The 26,863-nt window shown below is 55.9% G+C and overlaps 1 protein-coding gene and 1 long non-coding RNA gene across 8 annotated transcripts in view; one reads left to right on the top strand and one right to left on the bottom strand.

Annotated features, from left to right (window-relative positions):
- Positions 1-14,795: 14,795 nt before the first annotated feature.
- CACNA1A (calcium voltage-gated channel subunit alpha1 A) overlaps positions 14,796-26,863 on the bottom strand; it is a 211,655-nt gene continuing 199,587 nt past the window's right edge. For 4 of the 6 annotated variants that reach the window (XM_078054736.1, XM_078054750.1, XM_078054755.1 and 1 more), the window contains 9 exons: positions 22,506-22,613; positions 22,285-22,385; positions 20,985-21,094; positions 20,734-20,872; positions 20,460-20,573; positions 19,101-19,136; positions 17,826-18,012; positions 17,280-17,530; positions 14,796-16,395 (listed from right to left, as the gene is read on the bottom strand). In XM_078054736.1, coding sequence (XP_077910862.1) covers positions 15,688-16,395; positions 17,280-17,530; positions 17,826-18,012; positions 19,101-19,136; positions 20,460-20,573; positions 20,734-20,872; positions 20,985-21,094; positions 22,285-22,385; positions 22,506-22,613 — 1,754 coding nt within the window. In that variant the 3' untranslated portion in view covers positions 14,796-15,687. The remainder of the gene's footprint in view (positions 16,396-17,279; positions 17,531-17,825; positions 18,013-19,100; positions 19,137-20,459; positions 20,574-20,733; positions 20,873-20,984; positions 21,095-22,284; positions 22,386-22,505; positions 22,614-26,863) is intronic. The other 2 variants (XM_078054769.1, XM_078054761.1) reach the window with 2 other exon arrangements.
- On the top strand, positions 15,697-25,098 carry LOC144379043 (uncharacterized). 2 transcript variants are annotated; one of them, XR_013441121.1, is made up of 2 exons: positions 15,697-15,780; positions 21,881-25,098. It is a non-coding gene; the product is annotated as an uncharacterized LOC144379043 (long non-coding RNA). The 2 variants fall into 2 exon arrangements; XR_013441123.1 differs by lacking the exon at positions 15,697-15,780 and adding an exon at positions 20,537-20,598.

Below are 26,863 nucleotides of genomic sequence, written 5' to 3'. Positions count from 1 at the left end.
GGGGAGGGTTTCCCTTCACGACAACTATCCTTCCAGAATGTTCCAGGAAGGGATGTGGTGCTGCAGCTGCCTGCTTTCAGGTGGTGCCTGCAACCCCGGGCAGGACCATCTGTATCCCCTGCCTGAATTTTCTCCTCTTTAACTGATCATAGGGACCTCTCCCTGAAGCTACAGGTGCAGGATGGGAGAGAAAAGGAGGCATGGGGCGGGGGGAGGAGGGGGGGACTCTGGCCGATGTGACCTTTTCCTTATAACAACGTGGGTTTGTATGATCCTCATAAGAACGTTTTTGGTTTTTTTTAGATTCCATTTGTTAATTTGACAGAGAGAGACACAGTGAGAGAGAGATCACAAGCAGGGGGAGCAGGAGAGGGAGAAGCAGGCTTCCTGCTGAGCAGGGAGCCCGATGCGGGGCTCGATCCCAGGACCCCGGGATCACGACCTGAGCCGAAGGCAGACGCTTAACAACTGAGCCACCCAGGCGCCCCAAGAACGTATTTTTAATAAAAACCTAGATCCGGGGCACCTGGGTGGCTCTGTCGGTTAAGTGCCTGCCTTCAGCTCAGGTTATGATCCCAGGGTCCTGGGATCGAGCCCCATATCGGGCTCCTTGCTCAGTGGGGAGCCTGCTTCTCCCTCTGCCTGCCGCTCCCCCTGCTTGTGCTCTCTCTCTCTCTCTGACAAATAAATAAATAAAATCTTTAAAAAAAATAAAAACCTGGATCATCCTTCCAGACTCCCTGATACAGTATTAGAAGGAGCCGATGTGGGGTGAGAGCTGGGGTGCTGGAACCATCCGCAGCCTTGCCTTGCTAAATGCAGCCTGCTGCCCAGTTCTGCACAGCCTGCAAGTTGAGAATGGCCTTTTCATTTTTAAATGGTTGGGGGAAAAGCACCACGATGTGAAAATTAGATGCAATTCAAGTGTTGGTGTCCAAGGGAGTTGGAGGGACAGGACAGATGTTGTTTAAGGGTACAAACTGGCAAGAAGTAGAAGATGAGTCCCGGAGAGTTAATGCACAGTAGAGTGAATATAGACAATAATATTGTATTATAACCACCAGACTTACTAAGAGACTAGAAGTCTTAATTATTCCAGCTACTAAAAAGAAATGATAATTATGTGATGCCATACAGGTGCTAATTATCGCTACAACGGCAATCGTATTACCATATTTAAATATATCAAATTAGCATGTTGTACACCTTGAATTCACGTGCAGTATTGCATGTCAGGTATCTCTCAATGAAAGAATTCGGTGTCCATGGATAAAGTTTTATTGACACCATGGCTGCTCTCATTCATTCACCTGTCATCCGTGGCTGCTTTTATTCCAAGTGGTAGAATTGAATCATTGCAACAGGGAACAGGCCTGGCCCACGAAACAGAAAATATTTCCTGCCTGGCCTTTTTGGGAAGTTTGCAGACCCCTCTGCTCTACAGGGCCTGGGACCCCAATGGCAACCTGCCTGGGACTCAGGGCTTCCCGCGGTGTTTCCTCAGTGAAGAGGTGGGCAGGATTTGGAGCGGGATTTGGACTGATAATCACACTGGGAAGGAGAGGATAAGGACGGTCCCCAGGGGCAGGGGACATCTGGGCCTTCAAAGTGGAGGGGATTGAGCACTGGGATGGGCAGGCTGGTGGCGGGCACAGCTGGGGCCCACGGTAATGGCTCTGCCCCCAGCTGGTAGACGGGCAGGACCATCCGGACAGCCACGTCCCACCTCACCAGCCACTGTGTCCCACCCGCTGTCCCCGTGGTTTCCCCTTTCCTCAGTTTGCCCCTGCCCCTGCCTGCTGTCACCCCCCTCACTGGGTGCTGTCAGCTGTCATTGCCTTGGGTCTAGAGATGGGTCCCAGTGCAGTAAGTGAGCTTTCCTTCCTCCCTCCCTCCCTCCCTCCCTCCCTCCCTTCCTCCCTTCCTTCCAGATTTTATTTTTTATTTTTATTATTATTTTTTAAAGATTTGATTTATTTATTTGACAGAGAGAGACACAGTGAGAGAGGGAACACAAGCAGGGGGAGTGGGAGAGGGAGAAGCAGGCTTCCCGCAGAGCAGGGAGCCCGATGTGGGGCTCGATTCCAGGACCCTGGGATCATGACCTGAGCCGAAGGCAGACGCTTAACGACTGAGCCACCCAGGCGCCCCTAACTTAACCATTTTAAAGTGTACAATTGCCTGGCATCTAGCACCTTCTCTGTTCCACAACCACGCCCTCCATCCGTCTCCACAACGTTCCCATCACCCCAAGTAACTCTGTAGCCATTAGCCGCCACTCCGGTCCCCACTTTCCCAGCCCCCAATCTGTTCTCTGTCTCTGTGGACAATTTGCCCGTGCTGGACATTTGATATCAGTGGAATCATGGATATGTGGTCTTTTGTGTCTGGCTTCTTTTAGTTAGCATGTTTTTGAGATTCATCCATGTCATAGCGTGAATCAAAACTTCGCTCCTTTTCTGGCTGATACTTTATTGTATGGATAGACCACGGTCTGTCTATCCATTCATCCATTGATGGACATGTGGGTTGTTGCAGAGGGGTCTGCAAACTTCCCCTTAGCCAATGACCTTTTTGTGTATGTGTGTGTGTGTGCTAAAATAGACATAAAATTTACCATTGTAACCATTTATTTTTACTTTTTAAAGTTGTCATACAAGACACATAAGATTTACCATTTTAACCATTCTTAAGTGAAGGTTCAGTGGCTTTGCATACATTTACGTTGTCATGCAGCCACCTCCAGAACATTCTCATCTTCCCAAACTGAACCTCTGTTTCCATGAAACACTAACTCCCCTTCCCCTCCCCCAGCCCGTGGTAATCACCGATCCATTTTCTGTCTGTAAGTCAGTGAGCTTTTACAAATGGAAGTCTGAGCATGCCAGCTCTCCTGAGTCTTCAGTGCTCCCTACTGCCCTCAGGATACAGACCAAATAGTCCCAGGGCAGATGCACTTTGCATCTTGGTCCTCCCAATTTGCTCCTTCTCAGCTTCATGGACACCGTCCCTTCCCCTTCTGAGGAAGGCCGGCCTCTCTACAGTGCTCAGGACTGCTTCCTCACAGCATACACCCTAGTCATAATTCATTATTTCCATGCTTTTTCCTTTGGTTTGTTGATGTAGGTCTCTGGATGTGCTCTCTGCCTCCTCCCTCTGACTGGAGGGTCTGGGCAATCCCATCTTACTCACTACTGTGCTTCCCTGGCTTCTGGACCTCTGCCTGACACATAGCTGGTGCTCAACATATAGTAGAAGGAACGGCAGAAAGTGTGGGAGGGCGAAGGGAGTGGTCAGCTGCCCAGGGTGGTGGGCGGACTGAGGCAGGAGGTGGATGCCAAGATGCTCTGGGTGGGTGTGGGCTGCTCACGGGCTGCAGGATGGGTGGGTGCATGAGCAGAGAGCTGGGCTAGCTGGGTGGAGGAAGCAGAGGAGAAGCAGGGGGCATGGATAGGTGGACACCCCGGGGCAGAAGCGCAGCCAGGAAGTGGGGTCTGGGGGAGGTGGGACTGGGAAGGCAGGTGGATGATGCTGTTGTATCTGGGACCACCCTGCATATGAGGGGCAGTCCGGGGCTGGAGCCCTATCAGGATGTTCCCGTGTCCTCAATGCGAGGTAAGTTCCTGGGGCAGGCTTGACCCATCTCGGCTGGGGGGGGCATTTGCACAATTTGCAATTTCTGGGGCCCAGCTTTGACCAAGGAGAGAGGCCTGTTTAAAGTCAGACTTGGCTTTCCCCCAACTGGCTGGCCTCCTTATGCCTGATGCTAAATGCTGGCTTGTCACAGTGTCTGCATGCAGGCACATGCCTGCTTCTCTCCGGGGGGTGTGTTTGCAGTGCTAGGGGCAGTATGGGGGTGTATCTTTAGCAGGCCAGTGGCCGCTCCCCACCCCGGCGCCCGCCCCACGCTTCTTTTTATATCTCATGTTTACAGGGAGCCTAAAACATCTGAGCCCGCGAGGGAAGGGGCGGCAAGGCGGAGAGGCGGGGATGTCTGAACCCAGCGTGGAGGGAGGCTGGCTGGGTCAGGGGCGGCCACTGGCTTCCTTCCATCAGTCCTGAAGCATCAGATGGTGCTGAGCTATATTTAAAGGCTGCTTTCTCCGCCTCCACTGCGGGGTCCTCACCAGGATGAATGAGTCAGAAGGAGGCCTGGTGTGGCCCCGAGGCCTGGCTGGGTCTGCCCTGAGAAGCTGGGAACATCTCCCCGAGAAGCAATCCCGTAACAGCCACGGCTGGCTCCCGGTTGACCTGAGGTCTCCTTGGCCAGGCTCCGCACCAGGTGAGAAGCCCAGTGGATGACCCCTGACTCAGGGGAACCCACAGGCAGCTGAAGAAGGCCTGCAGTGGCTCCCTGGCCTTCTGCAGTGGCCTTTGCAACGCCTGTGGGATTCCCAAGGCCCCTGCCTGCTCCCCGGGGTGCACAGCCCCGTTCTGTTGCTTTATAGCATAATCATGTGCCACCGGGGTTGGCCGCACGCACTCGCGTCCTTCTTATTTTACTCCTATTTTGTTGATTGCAAGGCTGAGGTCCCAGGTTGGGATGTACCTTCGTCAGCTCCAGCTGCTATAACAAAACACCACAGACCTAGGGACTGCTAAACAACAGATACTGATTTCGCACGGTTCGGGAGGCTGGGAGTCCAAGATCGAGGAGCCAGCAGGTGACGGCCGTATCCGGTGAGAGCGCTCTCCCGGGTTCATAGATAGCATTTTCTCACGGTGTCCTCACTGGGCAGAAGGGCCGAAGGAGCTCTCTGGGGTCTCCTTTATGAGGGCCTGGCTCCCCCGTTCACAAGGGCTCTCCCTCATGACCTAATCACCTCCCAAAGGCCCCACCGCATAATACTATCACCTTGGGGGTTAGGGCATCAACATATGAATCCGGGGTGGGGTGGGGACACATTCATAGCAGGACGTGAGTGTGCGCGCGCACGCGTGTGTGTGGGCTAGATGCAGCAGAACAGGGATTGGAGGACAGTCTGCCCACCCCCCCCCAGCTATGTAGGCATCACCGACTTAGCCCAGCACCAAGCCCACAGATAGGTGGGATCCTGCACCGGCCACTCACGGGCAGTGGAGGGGGTGAGCCCCCGGGCACAACAGAGCTCAAGAATGATTCCAGGAGTGTGAGACTACACAGGTGCTCGAGCACTGCTGAAGTGTGGCTGGTCCAAATCGAGATGCGCTCTGAGCAAAACACAGAGGTTGGGTTTTAAAAACTTACTAGGAAAAAAATGTGAAAGATCGTAATACTATTTATATTGGTTACATGTTGAAATAGTTCTATTTTGGATTTGTTGCATTAAATGAATGTATTATTTAAAATAATTTCACCATCCTCAAAAAGCTAAACAAACAGCTATCCTAGGACCCAGAAATTCCACTCCCAGGTATATACCCAAAATAATTGAAAATAGGTGTTCAGATAAATATTTGGACACAGCAGCAAGGTTCACAACAGCTGAAAGGTAGAATCATCCCAGATGTCCATCAACAGATGAACAGATACACAAAATGCGGTGGATCCCTACTATGGAATATTCTTCAGCCGTAAAAAGGAATGGAGTCCTGATACATGCCACAACGTGGGTGTGCCTCGAAGACATGCTCAGTGAAAAAAGCTAGACTAAAAAGTCACATATTGTATGATCCCATCCATGTGAAATGCCCAGAATAAGCAGTTGCATAGAGATAGAAAGTAGATTGGTGGTTGCCAGAGACTGAGAGAGGGGGATGGGGAGTGATTGCCCACGGGGACAGGGTTGATTTCAAAACTAGACAGAGGTGATAGGTTGCATAATATTGTGAATGTACTAAGTGCCATGGAATTGAACATTTTTTTTAAAAGATTTTATTTATTTATTTGACGGAGAGAGAGAAAATGGCAGGCAGAGGGAGAGGGAGAAGCAGGCTCCCCACTGAGCAGGGAGCCCGAGGCGGGGCTCGATCCCAGGACTCTGGGATCATGATCTGAGCTGAAGGCAGATGCTTAACTGACTGAGCCACCCAGGCACCCTGGAATTGAACACTTTATTTTTTTAAGTTTTTATTTATTTACTTTTTAAAAGGTTTTATTTATTTGAGAGAGAGAGTGAGCGAAAGAGAGCACAAGCGGTAGGGGAGGGGCAGGGGAGAAGCAGGCTCCCCACTGAGCAAGGAGCCTGATGTGGGGCTCAATTCCAGGACCCTGGGATCATGACCTGAGCCGAAGGCAGATGCTTAACCAATTGAGCCATCCAAGTGCCCCTGCCAGGGGACTTTTGATTGTTTTCTGTTCCTGAGGCAGCCAGACCTCGCTGTCCCTGGCCGGTGGGGAAGGGTGCTGGATAGAGATTGGTGCAAAGCTTGAGCCACCTTGGACTTTTGGCCACCTGGAGTTCAAAGACCTGGAGACTGTTGTTCCTGGTTGGTTGCTTAGTGGTTTGCACGCCCAGTGGTCCTGGTGGCAGGGAGGCAGCACTTGGGAGTGGCTTAGGATGAGAGGACAAGAGAACCAGAAAAGGGATCATGGCATGATGGACAGGGCAAGAGGTCGCTAGGTTCCAGGCAGGAGGGGCGTGGCGTCACCCCATGGGAGGTAACAGGGAGGACTGGAGGGAAACCAGCTGGGTGCATTTTTAAGGTTTACCCTTTTTCCCCCCTATGTGACTTTGGGCAAGATCTTGGACAAGTGATTGAACGTTTCTGGCCCTTAGTTTTCTGATCTGCAGGTGTCTTCCTCAGCTTTTCCTCTTAGCCAGCCCCTTCTCACACTGTGCTCCCAGAGCTCCTCTCCCGCCCTCCCCGCCTCCCCTGCGCTCTTCCCGAGAAAGTGGAGGCAGAAACAAGGAGACCCACAGGGCCTCCAGCTCCAGCCAGCCTCTCTGGCTCCTGAATGCTTGGTTTTTCTGAGCCTTCTGCTCTGTTCTGAGTAGTTGTTAGAATGTTCTTCCCAGGGACACCTGGGTGGCGCAGTGGTTAAGCGTCTGCCTTCGGCTCAGGTCATGATCCCAGCATCCTGGGATCAAGCCGTGCATCAGTCTCCCTGCTTGGCGGGAAGCCTGCGTCTCCCACTCCCTCTCCCCCTGCTTGTGTTCCTGCTCTGGCTGTCTCTATTTCTGTCAAATAAATAAATAAAATGTTAAAAAAAAAAAAAAAAAAAGAAAGGTCTTCCCATAGAGCGACCGGGCATCTACATCTGTGATGTCCCCCACTGGCCCAGCTTCTGTCTCTGGAGCCGGGAGCCGGGAGTAGGGGTACTCTTATGTCCCTCACTCCCAATCCAGTACCTCTACTCCTGGCTTCACCCCCAGGTTCCCTGATCAGTTACCCCCATCACGCCTTAGCCATTCGCTCTCTGGCCTCTAGGTGGCGCTGACTATCTGGTGCACCTTGACCAGTCCTGTGGGTGCAAACTTAGCTCCACCAAATGCTCCCCTGGGCCTCCTTGGGGGCCAGGAGCTGGAGCTGGGGACACCACCTTGAATAAGGTCCAGGCCTCGGTTCTGGGGGGCTCTGAGTCCCATTTGGTTGTCCAGTCGGCTGATTATTACAATGTGGTCTTTGATCCTACAGGGAAATGTGGGGCTCAGGAAGCATTTTTTGGAGAAGAAGGCATCTGGGTGCTTTTACTTATTTATTTATTTACTTATTTATTTTAAAGATTTTACTTATACAGAGAGAGAAAGCACAAGCAAGGGGAACTGCAGGCAGAAGGAGAGGGAGAAACAGGCTCCCCTCTGAGCAGGGAGCCAGATGTGGGGCTGGATCCCAGGACTCTGGGATCATGACCTGAGCCGAAGGCAGATGCTTAACCGATTGAACCACCCAGATGCCCCTCTCCAGCTCATTTTCTACGGAGGAAACATAGTCTTGGAGGATATGTTGTACGTGGTGAGGCCTTTCTCCTGTTTAAGGGCTGGAGCAGGGTGGGTGTGGGGATGGTGGGAAGGGGGGGAGCTGGGCCTGGGCAGAACTGTGTGGGAGGCTGGGGGGAGCCTGGAGCTCTGGGAAGCTCTCCGGCCCGAGGTGGTGGGCACACTGGGAAGACTGCAGAGGGGCTCGGTCTGCTATTCCAGGCAGGGACAGGAGGCCAGATGGAACGTGGGTGTCACGTTTAGCAGATGGGGCTGTCATGACAGATTCAGGGCAGGGGTGGAATGAGAGTGGTTCTGTGTCCACCCCCTCTGAAGACGCTCCTCCGGCCATCAGTCCTTGTCCCCTCATCCTCCGCAATGATATCCACTGTGCCCTCAGCAGGTGTTCAGCCCTCTGAGTCCATTCAGTCTGCTGTAACAGAATCCCGGAGACCGGGTGGCTTATAAATAACAGAGAGTTATTGCTCACAATTCTGGAGGCTGGAAGTCCAAGATTAAGGCACCAGCAGATTTGGTGTCTGGCGGGGTCCGCTTGCCTCCCTCCTGATTCATAGACCCGCCTTCTCGATGTGTCCTCATGTTCTGGAAGGGGTGAGAGCACTCCCGGGTCTCTTTTATAAGGGCATTAATCCCATTCATGGGGACTCCACCCTCATCACCTAATCACCTCCCAAAGGCCCCACCTCCAAACACCACCACACTGGGAATGAGATGGTAACATACGAATTTTGGGGGGACACATTCAGTCCACAGCAATGGTCAACATTGGCAAGTGTATGGGTGACTCCTCATCACAGTAATTGTGTTCCTGAGACACAGGCTCAGGGTGAAGTCAGCTCCTGTAGGACACACAGCAGACGACGGAGGTGGGGGTGGGTCTGAAAGCTCCCCCCTTTAATGACTTGGTCTGTCTGGTGACCAGCCCCATCCTGAAGCTACCTAGGGGGCCCACTCTAAGTCATCTCATTAGCATAACCTCAGGTGTGATCTAAAGGGGCTCCTTATGGGGGCGCCTGGCTGGCTCAGTCAGTGGAGCATGTGATTCTTGGTCTCGGGATTGTGAGTTTGAGTGCCACGTTGGGTGTAGAGGTGACTTAAAAATAAAATCTTTAAAAAAAGGGAGGGGCCCTTATGAATGATAGAAGACACTCCTATGACTTAGGAAATTCCAAGGGTTTTAGGAGCTCTGTACGAGGAACTTGGGACAAAGACCAAATACATTTATTTACGTCTTTTTTTAAGATTTTATTTATTTATTTGTTTGTCAGAGAGAGACAGAGAGAAAGAGCACAAGCAGGGGGAGTGGCAGGCAGAGGGAGAGGCAGGCTCCCCGCCAAGGAAGGAACCTGATGTGGGACTTGATTCCAGGACCCTGGAATCATGACCTGAGCCAAAGGCAGACGTTTAACCAACTGAGCCACCCAGGAGTCCCCAAATGTATTTCTTATTAAACCACAGGGACCTTATTTGGAAATAGGATCTTTGCAGATGTAATTAAGGTAAGGACAGAGATGAGATGATACTGGATGGGGGGGGAGTGATAAATTCAGTGGAAGTGTCCTCATAAGAGACAGAAGAGGACACACAGAGACACAGGGACAAGGCCAGGTGAAGACAGAGGCAGAGATTGTGGTGACACAGCCACGAGCCAAGGAACGCCGAAGGATTGCCAGCAACCACCAGAAGCTAGACGAAAGCTGTGGACAGATTCTCCTTCAGAGGCTTCATCTGGGAGCCAACTCTGCCAGTACCTTGATTTCAGGACTTCTTGCCTCCTGAGTTGTAAGACAATAAATTTCTGTTGTTTTAAGCCATTCAGTCTGGTAACTTGTTACATCGGTCCTAGGAGAGCAATATTGCTACTATTTCCTTAATTTTTTTTAAGCCGTCTGTTTTCCTTTTGCTTTTTATTACTTATATGTTTTATCACTCTAAGCTCCGGTCTCTGTAAGATACCTGGTTCGCTGTGTTGGTGAGGCTTTTCAAATGCGCAGCCTCCTGGCTGAGTGTCTTGTCCGTGTCCTCCTCCTTCTGGTTGCTTCCCTAAAATCAGGCCTTCACCTCAATGCTGCGCAGAGTTCCTGAGGAACCAGTACTTCCCGTATTGGGGTGCTCTGGTTGGTGCCCACACATGGATCTGGCTTTCCTGCAAGTCTTCGAGCCAAACACTGTCACCCATCCACACCCTGCCAGTCCTTTGATGGCAGCTGAAGGGGGTCAGATGTGCCACCCCCAAACATGCCACTTTAGCAAAAGGATTATTTTGAGCTGAAGGCAAGTGAGATGCAGAAGAGGTCTCTGTCCTCCCCATTTCTTTTTTCTTTTTTTTAAAGATTTTATTTATTTGACAGAGAGAGACACAGCCAGAGAGGTAACACAAGCAGGGGGAGCGGGAGAGGGAGAAGAAGGCTTCCTGCCGAGCAGGGAGCCCGATGCGGGGCTCGATCCCAGGACCCTGGGATCATGACCTGAGCCGAAGGCAGATGCTTAACGACTGAGCCACCCAGGCGCCCCTGCCCTCCCCTTTTCTACCTAAAAACAGGGCATACATTTCCTTTTAAGAAGGTGACATAAATTTCCCTTTTTGAAGGTGTCCCGTTTTCTCCTATATCAGGAAGAGAAGAGTGACTCATCACTGAAGATGGAGAGGCACCAAGATGAGTCTGTATCATCAACAAACCTTATGAAAATAACCCTTATCTTCCATTCGTTTCCACCAGACATTTCCTAGTCATTTCCCCACAATTTATCATCCCTGGAAGCCCAAACCCCCTTTTCTTTGTTCAAATGGTATATAAACCCCTGGGTCTAATCACTTCTTTGAAGTTCACTGCTTTTCTATGCATGTGGACATTAGTAAAAATTGTGTGCCTTTTTCCCCTTATTAATCTGTCGTTCATTAGTTTAATTCACAGGCCCCAGTCACTGAATCTAAGAGGGTAGAGGAAATGTTTTTCCTCCTGACACAGTGGTATGTCCCCATTTCACAGACAGAACATTGAGGCTCAGAGAGATAGCAACTGGAGGCCGTGGATTACAGGGAAGCAGTTCCCTGAAGCCCTGAGGACACATCTGTAATAAGCCTGGGTTTCTCAGACTATTTCTCTCAGGAGGGGAGCTGCCCAGGGCATTCGCATGGCAGGCCTGGCGTCCAGAGTCTCCATTTCCTTGCCCCTTCCTCAGCCTTCCAGATGTTGTGGCTAAGGCCAGGGATGTGAGGAAGGAATGTGAGACCAGGGCTTAAGCCAAGCCACCCCCTGCCTCTTCCTCTCCTGATTTCCCTCACTCTGAGTCTTCTGGGCAGTTTACACCTGCTCCAGTCTAAAGGTGTGGGTGGTGGAGGCCTGGGGTCCAGCTTCCTGGCACTCAGCCACAGGTTTGGCCTTTGGGTCTAGAGGTTGTAGGGGGCTCTGACAGTGGGCCTTGTTCCCTCGTGGACAGATGGCTGTGGCTTCCCTGGCTCCAGATGGGCCCACGTGCTCCTGAATAGCTTCAGCACCATGGGAGGTGGACCTCTGCCAGAGGGCAGCCCTGCCTTGGTCAGGCAGCTGGTCTAGAAGTCTGCGGGGGTTGTGATTGGCTGAACTGCCTGGGTAGGAAGTCAAAACCCTCTATTTAGCTTTTTTTTTTTTTTTTTTAAGGTTTTTTTATTTATTCATTCGAGACACAGAGATACAGAGAGAGAGAGAGAGAGAGAGAGAGAATATGGCAGGGGAAGAAGCAGAGGGAGGGGGAGAAGCAGGCCCTCCGCCGGGCAGGAAGCCCGATGCGGGGCTCGATCCCAGGACCCTGGGATCATGACCCGAGCTGAAGGCAGACGCCTAACGACTGAGCCACCCAGGCGCCCCTCTATTTAGCTTTTTGCTGGACTGGTCACTTCTTAGATGTCATGATTATAGAAGGAGCTCTGCCGCCTTGCCATTTGGAGTCTCTCAGCCTTCTTTGCCCAAGGTAAGCTCAAGGGTTGGGGTCTGGAGCAAGACCTGTCAAACTTTCTGCTTTGGTGCTGGGGTAATAATGTCAGTGGTGGGTAATTGCTCACTCTGGGACAGGTGAGGTTCTGAGAACAGCAGTTCTCAAAGGGGTCCAGGCCCCTGGGGGCTGTTGAGATCATTCCAGGAAGTCCGTAAGGCTGACTATTTTTATCATACTATTAAGGTGTCCTGTGCCTTTATTTTTTTTAATTTTTTTAAAGATTTTATTTATTTGACAGAGAGAGACACAGCGAGAGGGAACACAAGCAGGGGGAGTGGGAGAGGGAGAAGCAGGCTTCCTGCCGAGCAGGGAGCCCGATGCGGGGCTCGATCCCAGGACCCTGGGACCACGACCTGAGCCGAAGGCAGACGCTCAACGACTGAGCCACCAGGCACCCCTGTCCTGTGCCTTTAATACTTTCATTCTCTCCCATGTGTGTGGTCGAGTTTCCAGAAGGTATGGGATATTGCAGCAAGCTGAATGCAGAAGCAGATGTGAGAATCTAGCTGTCTTCTGTAAGCTGACATGAACGAGACACAAAAATGTAAAACAAAGCCTCTCTTTTCATGGATTTTTTTTTCTTGAAAATGTGGTTATTTTTCATTAAAAATATTGTTACTATTAGGCTTATTTTATTTTATTTTACTATTAGTAGGTTTATTATTGACTATGATTTAAAAACTAATATGTAGTTTAAAAAATTCTCAGTTTTAATTCCTAAATGGTAAAATATCAGTAAATATAGCCCACATAAGTAGATATGCTTTGGGGTTCTCAATAATTTTTTTTTTTTTAAAGATTTTATTTATTTATTTGAGAGAGAGAGAATGAGAGACAGAGAGCACGAGAGGGAAGAGGGTCAGAGGGAGAAGCAGACCCCCCGCTGAGCAGGGAGCCCGATGCGGGACTCGATCCCGGGACTCCAGGATCATGACCTGAGCCGAAGGCAGTCGCTTAACCAACTGAGCCACCCAGGCGCCCCTCAATAATTTTTTTAAGAATGTAAAGGAGGGGGGTGCCTAGGTGGCTCAGTTGGTTAAGCATCAGACTCTTGATTTCGGTTCATATCATGATCTCAGAGTTGTGGGCCCCAGCCCCGTGACAGGCTTCAAGCTCAGCGTGGAGTCAGTCGGCTTGCCCTCTCCCTCTGCTCTCTCTCTCTCTCAAATAAATAAATAAAATCTTAAAAAAAAAAAGAAGAAGAAGAAGAATGTAAAGTGGTGCTGACACCAGGAAGTTTGGGAACCACTGATGTAGGACAAGGGCCCAATCTGGCCCACTGCCTGTGTTTACAAATAAAGTTTTATTGGAACACAACCACATTCACTTGTTAACATGTTACCTTTGGCTGCTTTCCTGGTACAACCGCAGAGTTGAAGAGTTGCAACAGAGACTATCTGGGTCACAAAGCTGAAAATATTACTCTCTGATCCTTTAAGGTAAAGTTTGCTGGCAGCTGATGTAGAATAATGCATTTAATTTTCATAAATAGTCTTATTATTATTATTTCTATTTTACAGATGGAAGAACAGAGGCACAGAGAGGTTAAGTCACTTTCCTAAGGTCACACAGCCACTGAGGCTGGAGCTGAGTTGGCAGTGGTTCTAGGGAGGATGGTGGTGCCAAGCTCCTCAGGGTCCAATGACTGACCCAAAAGTTGGGGTGTGGTAGATATCTGTGGTTAGTCTCCCACTGCCTGTCCTCTGATTTTCCTTCTTCAGGTACCCTGATGTTCCCTGAGGACCATCCCCCTCCCTGCGTCTATAGATTTTGTGGGAGTCTCTGAAGCCCTTTCTAGGGAGAACCAGGAGCTGCTCTTTCAGACCAAAGAAAGGCCTCTTAGCTCAACTTGAAGAAGGGGTCATAACTGGTCTTTTGCTCACCTGAATCAACACAGCCCGCTGACCTCCTGATCTCAGTGTCTACAGTTTTGTAGCTCTTGCCCATATTCACAGAAGCATTCACGGAATAGGCAGGGAGGTGAGGCCCTGGGGACACGGGGCAGGGTGGGAGCCTTCTACCATGTTCAGCTGTGGGGCCAGCTTCCCTAAGTCTGGAGTGGGAGTGTGCAGGCAGGTGCAGGGTGGGTTGGAAGGGGGAGGGAGGGAAGGCTGTCAGTCCCTTTTGTAAGAACCCCATCTCCACCTGTGCCCTGCATCTTTTATTTATTTATTTTTTTTAAAGATTTCATTTATTTATTTGACAGAGAGAGACACAGCGAAAGAGGGACCACAAGCAGGGGGAGTGGGAGAGGGAGAAGCAGGCTCACCGCCGAGCAGGGAGCCCGATGCAGGGCTCGATCCCAGGACCCCGGGATCATGACCTGAGCTGAAGGCAGACACTTAACGACTGAGCCACCCAGGCGCCCCTGTACCCTGCATCTTGAGCTGGCCATGACCATCCCCTGCCTTCCATGGGTGGGCTGCTCTGACCTTTGATGTCTAGGACACCCCACTGCCAGGGTGTTTCCAATAGGAGTTCTGCTAATGTTTGGGGCCTCACAGGTGCTCCCTGGGGTCCCACTGACCCAGTCAAGCAGGATGGTCATGCAGGATGGTTGATCTTCCAGAATGGTGAAACTGCTTGGCAGGCAGACGGTGGGAGACCTGGGTGCCTGAGGGTGGAGGCAGGGGATAGCAGTGGGGGACACTGCTCTGCCTTCCAGCCAGGACAGCTGGCAAGGACCTGGGCAACATCTTTGGCCTTGGATTTCCCAGGCTTGTTAAGGTAGCCAGGATTTCTAGAGCTCTTGAGCTAAGTGAGGTGAGGAACAGAGCTGGTCTGCCTTGTTCTTTGCTGGCTCTGGAGCAACACCAAGGCATCACAAAGATTGGATGACTGGAGACTCCCAGCTTCCTTGGCTACTTTCAAACACTTTCAAAGGGCCTCCTTCCACCATTCCCCCAAAGAGACCCGGGGAGCACTTTGCAGAGGGATAAAGACCAGTCCAATCAAAAGCCCTTTGATTCAACTTTTTTATTTTTTTTTTCTTTTTGAATGTCATGCAGTAATTCACAGTCCCAAGCCCACAGTTTTCAAACAAGGTAGGAAAAAGGAAAAAAGAAGCAAAGGAAATCGGTGGTGGTGGTGGTTTTTTTTTTCTTTTGTTATTTCAAGCAGGACCAAATGTCAGAAAAAATGCTTCTTTTCTCAATCATTAATTTTTTTGTCCTTTTTAAAATTGTTTTTTTTTTTTAAATTGATTTCTGCAGGCAGTAATAGTAGGGTTTGGTATAACCAGCAAGCACTCCTGTGTGTGTCTGAGAACGTGTGTGGGGTATGAGTGTCTCGTGGAGGTCTGTGTGGGACGCTGGGTTTCGGCTTCACTTCTGGCTTCTCCGCCACACACGGGCCACCAGCTCGCGTTCATCAGGGAAAGGAAAGATTCGATTGAGATGATAAAACTCATCAATAGAAGCGATTGTTTTTCTCCCCGTTTTTCTTTTAAAAATGTTTTTGTTGTTTTTTTTTAAATTTCCATTTTCCCCAAGGTTCTCCAAAAATGGCTGAGTTAATTCGAATCCCTTGGCTGTGTGGTTTGTCTGCCCCCGAGGGCCCCCGCGGTGGTGGGGGGTAGGGTCGGGGTTGGGTGGGGTGCGCATCACTGCCCAGGAGCGGCTTTTCCAGCCGAGGGTCTTTGCGGGACACCCTGGCAGTGTCCGGGTCCTGGGGACTCCCTCCAGAGTCCGGGGTCGTCCGGCAGGTCCTCTCCTGGGCCCTCCCGGGCCTCCCCTGTGTGCTGGGCAGGTGGCAGCGAGGTGGCCCCGCGGCCTGGGCGCGGCTCCTCCCCGTGGGGCGTGTGCGTGGGGTGCGTGGGGGGGCCGGGCGGGCGCGGGTGCCACCTCGCCCGGGCTTAGCACCAGTCGTCGTCGTCGGTCTCGCTGTAGGCTTCGTGCAGGCCTTTCCGGGAGCCCGGCCCGCGGGGCCTGGCCAGTCCGTGGGCCAGGTAGTAGCCGTTGGGGAGTCGCCGGCCGTGCCGGGAAGGCGAGGCGCAGGCCGGGCCTGGGGCCCGGGGAGTCCTGGGCGAGCACGCGTGTCGCGCAGGGGGTGGCGCGTCGTAAGCCGCGGCCCGGGGCTCCTCCCCGCCACCGCCGCCCGGGCCGTCGGCCTCGTCGTAGTCGGAGCCCCGGTAGTAACCGTGGTGCCGGGGACCCGGGGGCCCCTCGGACGCGTGCGCGCCGGACGCCGGCCACCGCGCCCCGCCGTGGCGACACGCCCTGGGGGACTCGCTCCGGGCCGGGCCCGGGACCCGCCGCTCCATCGCGGGCGAGCGGCTGCTGCCGTGGCCCCCCGCGGGCGGCCGCTCCCCGGCCAGAGGCTCGGCCGCGGGGCCCGGGTACCTCCGCGGGCCGCTGGGGGCCGCCCGGCCCGGCCGCGCCGCCGGCTGCTGCTGCTGCTGCTGCTGCGGGGGCCCCGAGCCGCCGGCCTTACGGATCACGGGGGAATAGGACACGTGTGGCCGGGGGGTGGAGGGGGTCTGGGGGAGCTGGCGGCGTCCCCGCCGCGGAGTGCTGGTACCAGATGTTGAGGGGGCTGGGCTTCCACTTACGGAACTACTGCCCTACACGAAAATTGAAACAAAGGAAATCAAAAAAAAAGATACAACAAAATCAACCAGAAGGAGACGGAGGAGACACAGAGGACGGGAGGGAGAGAGGGAGGGGGCAAAGGAAAACCAAAGGGGACAGGGGAGGGACCGGGAGGAGGAGAGGGGGACACAGGACATTTGAATGGAAAAAAAGGAAAAAAGCAACAGCCACAGGGAGGAGGAGGAGGAGGAGGAGGAGGTGGAGGAGGAGAAGGGGGAGGAGGTGGAGGAGGTGGGGGAGGAGGGGGAGAAGGGGAAGGAGGGGGAGGAGGGGGAGGAGGTGGAGGAAGAGGTGGAGGGGGAGGAGGGGGAGGAGGAGGGGGAGGAGGAGGGGGAGGAGGAGGGGGAGACAAGGAGGGAGGGGAAGTCGAAAACCAACACAACAAAGTGAAAAGAGAAATGAGAAATGGAGTTTTGTAAGTTTCGGGTTAAATAGCAGAAGTTTCAAAAATTACTCACAGGCGTCCAGAGGACAGAAATCATAATTGAAACAAAAACGGAAGCCGGGTTAAAGGAAAGCAAAAGGCAGCAGGCAGCCAGCGGGGGGCATGAGCCGTAAGGACCGCGCTGGCCAGAAACTCAAACGTGATCCACAACCAAAGAGGAAGCAGCTGCGGGGGAGGGGACGGCAGGCGGGCAGGGGGCTGGGGGGGGCAGAGTGGGGAGCCAGAGTGGCTGGGGGCAGTGCCTACTCCTGCCCGGCTCCCCCAGGGGGCTTGGGGACCCCAATGGTGGGCAGGGGCAGAGGTCACAGTGGGGAGGGAGGACCCTGCCTAGCGTGGCTATTTGGTGTGCCCCCCAGCCCCCACACCGGTCTCCCAGGGGCTCGGGTCAGGGGCACCCGGTGCCACACCCACCTGCCGGTGCGCCATGTGTTCTCGGCCCTCGCTGGGCGAGCGGGACCAGCGTTGGTCCCGGGCCCGGGCCCGGCCATGGTCAGGCCGCTCCTGGGCATAGCGCTCCTTGTCGGAGGGTGGGGGGTGGTGGTGGTGGTGGTGGTGATGGTGCTGCCGATGCTTCCGGTCCTTGGGCCGGCCCCGCTCCTGGTCTCGCTCCTTAGATGGCAGGTCCCCGGACTGGGTGGTCATGCTCAGGTCTGTCCCCAAGCCTGGGCCGAGTGGTTGGGGTCAGACAAACAGATGGCCGTGAAGGAGGGGGGTGGGTGGGATGTGCGCCCAGGAGGCCACCCAGGGGGTCTGTAGGCTCTAGAGAGGGGCCCCTTCCCCTGGACCGCGGAGGTCTAGCAGCAGCTGGCCGAGCTCGGGGCCCCTTGCTCCTGTCCCCTGAGAGTCCTGTTCCTCATCGGGGCCTCTCCTTCCTTTCTCCCTCAATGTTTGCCCGGCTCTGCCTTACCCGCCCCCCCCAACTCTCCTCTGTCTCCTGGGTCCCACGGGGCAGCCCACCTGTGTCCACGTCTGTGTAGCGGCCCAGGGAGCGCTCAGAGGCTCGGTGGCCGCGGTCCCGCCGCCGCTGATGGTGCCGCTGGTTCTCCTCGGGCGGCACCCTCTCCAGGGAGTAGTCGTCCAGGCGCCGGGCCTTGGGGCCCAGCACGGAGGCTGAGCGCTTCATGGGGCTGGTGTCTGAGATGGTCTGGGGGGGTGGACAGGCCAGCGGGCCAGGGTCAGCGGCCTGCACCAAGTGGTCCCGGTCTGTCCTGCCCCATCAGCCCTCAGTGACCGGGTGTGACCATCTGGGGCAGAGTCCGCGTGGGCCATGGGGCTCGGCTTCTGATCCGCCAGCGTCCCAGGACGTCTCTGCCTCCTCCCAGGCCGGGCCCAGGTTCCGGCCAGAGGGCCCTATCCGATCCCCACCCCCAATCCCGCTGCTTCTCAGGACCACCCCTGGGAGGTACCACCCAGCCCTGGGCGTCCAGCCATGGACAGGCAGGTGAGCTGAAGGGGACAGCTTTCCCCATCCAGAGTGCCACGTGGGGGCACGGGGCAGTAGGGCCCTGTGCTCACTCCTGCCTACTCTCCTCCTACAGCGGAGGTCAGGCCTCCTATGTGCTTGGGGTGCCCAGTATCCCAGCTCACTGTCCTTCTTCGGCCTAGCTGGGACCGGGCTTTCCTGGTCACCCAAGTCTGGCTCCTATACTAGCCCTTGACGGGTTGCCCTGGCATCTGAGACCCTGGGGGGACCTGCTCCTCTTGGCCTGCAGCCTGGGAGCCTGCACGAGCTGGGCGAGCTGTGCCCACCGGGGTCAGACCCCAGAGAGGGGCCTGGGGTTCTCTGCTGCCAGAAGAGGAGAGGAGAAAGACCACACCCAGCGCTGGACTGGCCGAATGGCCAGTGGCCCTGCAGTTTTAAGGGACATAGGGCTTCGGCACCAGAGGGTCAGGGGTGGGTGAGGGGAACGAGCCTCTGAGAAGGAGTGGGCCAGGCGGTGCAGATCAGGCTTCTTAGAAGGATGGCACCTCCTGGCTCGGGGGGGGGGGGGGGGGGAGGGGGGAGGGGGCTTTGGGGAGAAGATGGGGGAGTGGGGGGGCAGTCCCACTCCCCCCAGCAGGGCACACAGAGGACACAACACACAAGGATGGGGCTTCATGGGGGAGGGGGGTGCAGTCTGCAAAGAAAGGGTGGGGTCCAAGGGGTGGAGATATGACAGGACTCCCACGAGGGGGGGTGGGCGGGAAGAGGGGGCCGGAGCCCAGCTGGGAGGCGGGCGGCGCGGTACATACACTGAGGTTATTCCCACGTGGCCGGCCCCTTCTCCTCTGTCACAGCCCCACGGGATGGTGCACACAGAAAAACAGAAAGAAGAAAATAAATATAAAAGCCAAGAGGGAGAGTGAGAGGTGGTACATGGAGATGCCAGAGTTGGGGAGAGGAACCTGGGCAGTGGAGGGGGAGAGCAAGGGAGGCAGGGAAAGAGGCTAAAGTCCCTGGTGCGTAGGTGACCCCAGGCCCGGCTGGCCAGCCTCCCAAGGGCACAGAGGAGACAGACAGGAGACACCACAGACAGACAGATGGCAGAGGCACGAGACCGACAGATGGGATGGCGTGGCCACAGGCCCCTGGCCCTGGGCTCTGCCTCATGCAATGCGCCCCAGCCCTGGCTCCGGCTGACACTCAAAGCTTGGGGAGGGGGTGGCCATCAGCCAGCTTGTCTGGACTCTCTCTTGGGGCCCAACAACTCCATCCTCGGGGTGGACGGGGGGGCGGCGCTGACAGCCACATGCAGCTAGGTGCCCCCCAACCCAAGTTCTCCGCAGCCAGAGGCCAGGTCCCTGAGCCACCGTGGCCCAGCCAGGCACAGCACAGCCTTCACCCCCCGTGCAGACGCCCCGGCACAGCACACGGGAAGCCCGCCCCAGCCAGACATGCCACCCTGCCTCTCAGGCTGGGCGGGCAGCCAGCCATGCTTCTGGCTTCTGGTCCCTCTGTCCCCGCGAGCCTGGGACAGCGGGATCCCGTGCCCTCCCCCCCCCCACTAACCAAGTGGGCGCTGCAGCTCAGCCACACACAGGCACACGCCTCTGTCCCTCCCCAGTGGCCCCCACAAAGACCAGACGGGAAATACAAACCCCAGCTGCCCCCAGGCCCACCCCAGACTCTGCTACCAGGTCCTAGGACCTGCCAAATTCCTGATAGCAGAACTGTGTGCACGCGTGTGCGTTCGCGTATGCAGTACGAGCACATACGTCCGTGTAGTGCGTGTGTGCGTGCATGTGCGTGCATGCCTGCGTGTGTGTTCTTGATTGCAGCTCACCGGGCCCTGACACATCACTGCCCCCCACACCCCCACGTGTCCTCCATATCCTCTTGCCTTGGCATCTCCAAACCGGGTAGATGGAAAGCACTTGGCAGGGACGACTGTATCCTGCCCCAGGGGAGCCCCTGCCCCTCTCTGCCCGCCATCAGGGAGGAGGTAAGAGGGCCAGGCCTTCCGGGCACTCCAGTGTGGGCCTGCCCCCTGCTGCTGAGGCTGCAGGGGGCCCCACCCCAGCAGGGGTCACAGAGGAAAGAGATGCTCTGGGCTGCGTGTTGGAGCCCGGGGGCCTGAGTTCAGCCCCAGGGGGGTGGCTGAAAGCCCTCACCTGGTTCTCCGCGGGGAGGCGGGGCATGGAGGCAGCCCGGGCCTGGCCTTCCGTGGGGAGGTAGTGCTCACTGTCCGAGTAGCCATCTCGGCCCATCTCTCGCAACTCCACAGACTGCGGGGGCAGAGGGCAGGGCCAGGTGAGTCCTGCGGCCTGTTGGGCCCCAGGGGTGGCCTGGTGTGGGTGCGGCTGCGGCTGTGGGGCCCACATCCTTCCCTCCTGTACTGCTTGCGCCTGGGAGCTGGGAGGCGGTGGGGCGGGGGGACAGAGGCACCTGGGAGTTGGGCTGGCTGTTGGGCATGTCGGTGGGAGGTCCCCGCTCTGGGCTCCATGTTCCTGTCTTCTGGAACATCTCCTGGGCTCGCTGGGTCACCCAGGATGGGCTCTCCTTGATACCACTTTCATGAGCCATCCTGTGTTGGGGGACAGAGGGCAGGGTGGCCGTGGGCGCTCCAGGGGCGTCCGCACTGGGGAATGGTGCCCCCTGCCCTTCCATCCCGACTTCCTGGCCAGAGCCACACTCACAGGCCTCCACCTGGGTCCAGCTGGGAGGAGGGGAGGGCGTTCTGGCCGGGCCCCCCCTCCTGTGTTGGAGACGGGGGCTCCATGCGCTGGAACATGAGTGGTGTCCGGTTCTGGAGAGGCAGAGAGCAATGTGCGGGCACGGGGTAGAGAGGCACAGGGAGTAGGTTGGGGAGGGTGTTCAAGGCTCAGGGTCTGGCCAAAGCTGCAGCTAAGAGACAGCCAGGAGGTTGTGCAGAGGACGCTCAACACTCCCCCCGCCCCCTCAGCCCCCCAGCCCAAGTCATTCTTGACACCCCCGACACACACACACACACACACACACGCTCTCACACTCAGGTCCGATCCATCAGCCAGTCCAGTAGACTCCTCTTTGCAAGTCCATGCAGAATAGGATCACTTCTCACCCAGGTCTGGCCCCACGGCCTCACCTGGACCAGGCCATTCGCCTCCTCCCAGGTCTCCCTGCTCCAGCCCTTACCTGCCATGGCCACCAGAGGGCGCCAGCGATCACCTGAGTGTGGTCACTTCCCTCCTCTAAGAGGAGCTGCCCCGGTTCCCATCTGACCCAGGGCAAAAGTCAAAATTCTCCCCAGGGCCCCCAAGGCTCTACACAGTCTGCCCTGTCGCCTCCCCACCCTCGTCTCCATTCTTTTTTTTGAACCCACCACCCTGAGTTCAAGACCTGAGCTGAGATCGTGAGTCAGGCGCTTTACAACTGGGCCGCCCAGGCGCCCCCTTCCCACCACTCCTGCTCACTGTGTTCCGCCATATTGGCCCTATCGCTGTTCTCCAAGCTCAAAGTCCTGCCACAGGGCCTCTGCGCTGGCTGTTCCCTCCGCCTGGAGTGCTCTTCCCTCAGATATCTACATGGCTCACTCCCTCTCCTTTTCTTTCAGGTCTCTGCTCCACATCACCTCCTCTGGGAGGCCTCCCTGATCACCTGTTTGAAACTGCATCCATCTCCCCCGGCACTCCTTCTCACGGCATTTACTGTTTCCTGCCATGTTCGTCATTTATTATGGTTGGCATTTCCCCAACTGCAGTGTCCGCTCCGCAGGGATGCTGGTCTGTTTTGCTCACAGCTGCACCCGCAGGGCTGAGAACAGCGCCGGGCACACAGTAGGTGCCCAATAAGTGTTGGCGGAACAGACGGATTCATCCAGGCCACCTCCTCGGCGCGGCCCTGCTCTCCGGTGACCTGTCCTGGGTCCCGGCCACACCCCGCGGCTCTGGTGTGTCACTGTGGGGCCCGCAGGGCAAAGGGCACCAGAGAGGAGGGCGCCAGGGCCCAGGGCCGTACCTGCTCCTCGCGCAGGGCCTGCAGCTTCTTGGCCTTGCTCTGCCGGTAGTACTCCATGATCATCATGGCCGCGTAGATCTTGCCCACGGTCAGGTCTGTGGCTGGGGGCACAGCGCAAGCTCCCCGTGGGCGGGGGCCCTGTATGCACCCACCTCCTCTCCCCCCGCCCCCTCCCATCCTGGCGGGGCAGAGCCCAGGGCCCGGCTAGCCGCGGCTCTTACACTTGTGAGGGGTGACCAGCAGGTCCAGCGTCTTCTGGGACAGGTTGGGCCAGATGGCCATCATCTCTTTCCTCAGCTCCGCGTCCATCTGCTGCTTGTCGGCTCCGCCTGCAACGTGGGCACAGAGAGGCCCTGACTGCCTGCCTGGGTGTCGGCCTCCGGGGGTAGATGCAAAGCCAGAGCTCCTGCCAGCTCAGGCCCTGGAGTCCTGCTTCCCATGGGTCACCAGTTCCCTGTGGGCCTGTCCCAGGCGAGGAATGACCATGTGGGCTCTGGTCCGTGGCGGGGCCAGGGCCGTGGAGTGGCTGCAGGGTGGCCGGGGGCGGGGGGCATGTCAGCTTCAGGAGGAGCTAGATGGCGCAGGTCCCAACCTGCGCGGCTCAGGTATTAGTCTACCACTGTGTGCCTCAGTTTTCCCATCTGCAGAATGGGACGACAGCAGTAGGACCCACCTCACCGTATGTTTGGAAGATCAAAGCAGTTAATATGCGTGTAGCCTTAGGACGGTGTCTGCCGTAAGATTACTACAACAGCGGCCCAGGGGTTTGAGGGGGGCCCGGGGTGAGCCTCGGAGAGGCTGGGCTGTCCCAGAGCAGTCCTGATAGGGGAGGTTTCTCCCTCAACCAAGTCTCCCCTCCCATGGACGTGACCTCCAGCCACTGCTGATCCTTGGTCCCTCACCCCGGCCACGGTGGTCATTAAGGCTCTTTGCCAGCGATTCCTGGTCCCTCGTGCCTGACTGCACGGGAGCCTGACTCTTCCTGTCCCTGGGCTTGGCCAGAGGCCATGTTACGAGTTCTTGCCAATGAAGCATGAGCGCACTGAGCCGCCACTTCGGGGCCAGGGCGTTTAGTGGCCAGTGAGGGACACTCCTGCGTTCTTTTTGCAAAACTCTGTCGCGGTGGCTGGTGAACAGAGGCCCCTGCCGACCCAGGAAGGACACAGAACAGGAGTGGGAAGCAAATCTTAGTCGGTTGGAGACCTCGGGGCTGTTTGTTGCAGGAGCACGTTCTCCTCCATCTTGACCGCTACACCAACTGGGCCCCCACTTCTTCTGTTTCAGACCCTCCAACTCTGGGCACAGGGGCACCTTTCCAAACTTTTACCAGCAGGTATGGAGGGACAGAGCTAGAACAAGGGCCAGAAGGCCCCCGGTTGGGCCAAATATTAACCCTGTAGTTGCTGGACTGTGTGTGGGGGTGTCCAGGAGAGCGGCTGCCAGCCAGCAGAGAAGTTTCAGTGTTTTAGCAGCATCCCCTGGGGCCTGCCGGCTGAGGAGCTGCTCCTAGCCCAGACGTCTGCCAGGCACTCTCTGGAGCTTTCGCTCATCTTCACCCATGTGACTCTGGTAAAGCTCAGAACCCGTTCTGGAGTGAGAGTATCGAGGCCACGCGGGACTGACCTGCCTGGACTAGCACAGGTGCCTCTGCTCAGGGCTCCGTGTCCGCCCCCGCCCCGCCTCCACCACCAGGGGGCGCTGGTGGCCGTTCGAGTCAATCCTGCGCTTCCCTGCTCCGAGCCCTCCGCGCTCTGCTGTTCCCCTGGCTCTTGTGATTGCCCAAGTCCTCACCCTGACCCCACAGTTCCTCTACTTCCTCCCTTGCTCACTCTGTTCCAGACACACCGAGCTCGCTGTTCCTCAAACACGCCAGGCATGGTCCTGCCTCAGGGCCTTTGCTCAGGTTATTTCCTTTGCCAGGATCGTTCTTTCTACGAATGTCCACGTGGCTCCCTTCCTCACCTCCTTCAGGTCCCTGCCCAAACCCAAACGGGTCTTCTAGCTGGCCTCCCTCCCTGAAACAGCCCTCCCCCATCCTCTTGGATGCCCTTCTCCGGCTCTATTTTCTCTTCTTCCTACAAATCACCTCATGATGTTGTTCCCCATCTCACCCACTAGAGGGCGAACTCCCCACCGCTGGTGATGCAGGGGGCTGTGGTCACTTGGGCCAAGCTGCATGGGGGTGGGGCTGATTCGTGGGTCAGGACTCAGGTTGGGAGTTCAGGACTATCATGGGAGACCCTTGGGAAAATCTCCTGTGTAGTTAAACTCTTAAGATCCTTGATGCTAACCTATAGTTTTTCTTTCCTTATGGGAAGCTGCTGGAATTAACAGCTCTGTCTGATGGCCGCTGTAGCTAAGTGAGGTGCCCGAGGGCTGTGTGGCTCCTTCTCAAGAGACCCAGGAAGGGAAAAAAGAGAACATGACATTTCTTATTAAAAGTCATTTTCTCCTTCCAGCTTATATGTTTCCTGTCCCTTGTGAAGAAAAGGAACACACCTGTCATTGAGGACTGAATTGTGTCTCCCCCCCACAAATTCCTGTTGGAGCCCTAAGCCCCATTGTTACTGCATTTGCAGGTAGGGCCTCTAAGGAGGTAATTAAAGTTACATGAGGTCATAAGGGTGGTCCCTGATCCCAGAGGCCTGGTGTCCCTATAAGAGAGAGGCACCAGGCCATGTGAGGACACAGCAAGAAGGTGGCGACCTACAAGCCGAGGAGAAGGCCTCACCAGGAACCAACCCCACTGGCACCTTGATCTTGGACTTCCAGCCTCCAGAACCGTGAGAAAATAAATTGTTTAAGCCGCCCCAACTCTGGTATTTTGTTACGACAGCCTGAGCAGACTGCTGCGCCCGTTCTTGGCATGTGAGTTAGGTAAGGGAGTCTGGGCAGGGCTTCTCAACCTAGTTATAGCACCGTGGACACTTGGGGAGGGATCATTCTTGGTTTGGGGGTCATCCCATGCACTGTAGGGTGGCGAGCAGCCTCCCTGGCCTCCATGTTCTGGTATCAGTGGCACCTCCTTCCCCAAGTCCTGACAACCAAACCATCCCCAGACATTGCCAAGTGTCCCCTGGGGGACAGAACTGTCCCTTGGTTGAGAACCACCACCTCCGACTGTTTTCTGCTTCAATTCACTGGGGAGTCTCCCATTCGGGATTGTCATTCACATTTAAACAAAGGGAGAACCCTTCGGGGATTTCAAGGTGGCCTCCTGCTGGGGTCCTGGGGCTCCCTCCAGGCTGAAGTTCAGGCTTATTCCTCCTCCACGTACAGAGTTATTAACACCTGGGGGTTGGGTGGGGCAGGACCAGGAGGTCCTCCAGGACGCAGGCAACAGTCACCCACAAACCAGTTGTGTCCCAGGGTTTATCGTCCCGGGGTCCTCCCCTCCTGCCTCCCATTCCGCATGACGCTGGGCTGAGTCTGTCCCTGCAAGACATTTGGCAGCATCCCTGGCCCCTACACCCCAGATGCCACTGACACAGATGTGACAACCTCCCAGATGGGACAACCAAAAACGTCTCCAGACTGCCGATGTCCCCTGGGGGCAGGACTGCCCCCTGCTGACCTAGGGTTTGCCCCTCCCCCCACCTGAATTCCCAGCCCCCACCCCCCAGCTCTATCTTTTCCACTGCATGCCTCACCTTCCAACACGTTACATACTCCACGTATTTATCATGCTTATTGTTTGTTGCCTGTTTGCCTGAGCCCCATGTGTCTTTCAGGGCTGTGTCCCACATACCAACGACAGGGCTGGGCGCACAGCAGGCACTCAATGAACGTTCTCGTTCAGTGAGCCACGGCCAACATGGCCAGCAGTTTTGGGTGGATAGCAACATGCCAGGAGGTCACCCTCTCTGGTGCACGCGGGGCAAAGCCGTTTAGCTCCCACGAGGCCCATCCGAGAACCTTCCAGGATCTGGCAGATCCCAGCTGCAGAGAGAGTCTGGTCTTTGTGGGGGGTTAAAGGGCAGGAGAGTGGCCTTTCAGCTGGTCAGCCATGTGGAGTCCTGAATGAGGCTCCGGGCTGGCCCTGGGTGGGGTTGGCCCGGACGGTGGCCCTTTCTAAGACAATGGCGGAGGCATTCCTGTTTTGGGAAGCTGAGATCCCCCCACAACCACTGGCATGTCAGGGCTGAGGACCACGCGGGCACGGGGGATGCCAGGCAGGTGCAGAGATGTCTGGTACTAGTTGGCTCTGGGTTTATCTTTTCTCCATGCACCCCCCGCCCCACCTGTCTGGGCTGGTAGCACACGGTGGCTCCGTGTTTCTACAGCTCTCGTGTGCTCTCCGCGGAAGTCTGAGTGGGTTTGGATCTGCTAATTGGGTTTCTGTCTGTTCAGGCGGGTGGTTGGCTCTGCCCTCAAAGCCCGGCCAGGGGAGCAGGAGGGCAGGGGGGCAATGAAGGGACACAGACTGAGTCCCTTGGAGGGAGAATTCAGGGGTTCAGACACAACATCCAGGAAAAAGAGAAACATGAAGAGAGAAGGATTTTCCCCAAAGATGAGATTCTCCTGGGTGTGGAGAACAGAGGGGTGGGGAGGAGGGAGAGACAGACAGAGGAGGGAGAAG

Source organism: Halichoerus grypus, chromosome 1 (assembly GCF_964656455.1).
Source record: "Halichoerus grypus chromosome 1, mHalGry1.hap1.1, whole genome shotgun sequence".
Taxonomy (NCBI): domain Eukaryota; kingdom Metazoa; phylum Chordata; class Mammalia; order Carnivora; family Phocidae; genus Halichoerus; species Halichoerus grypus.
The sequence above is the reverse complement of the archived record's forward strand: the minus strand, read 5'-3'. Positions and strand labels throughout refer to the sequence as shown.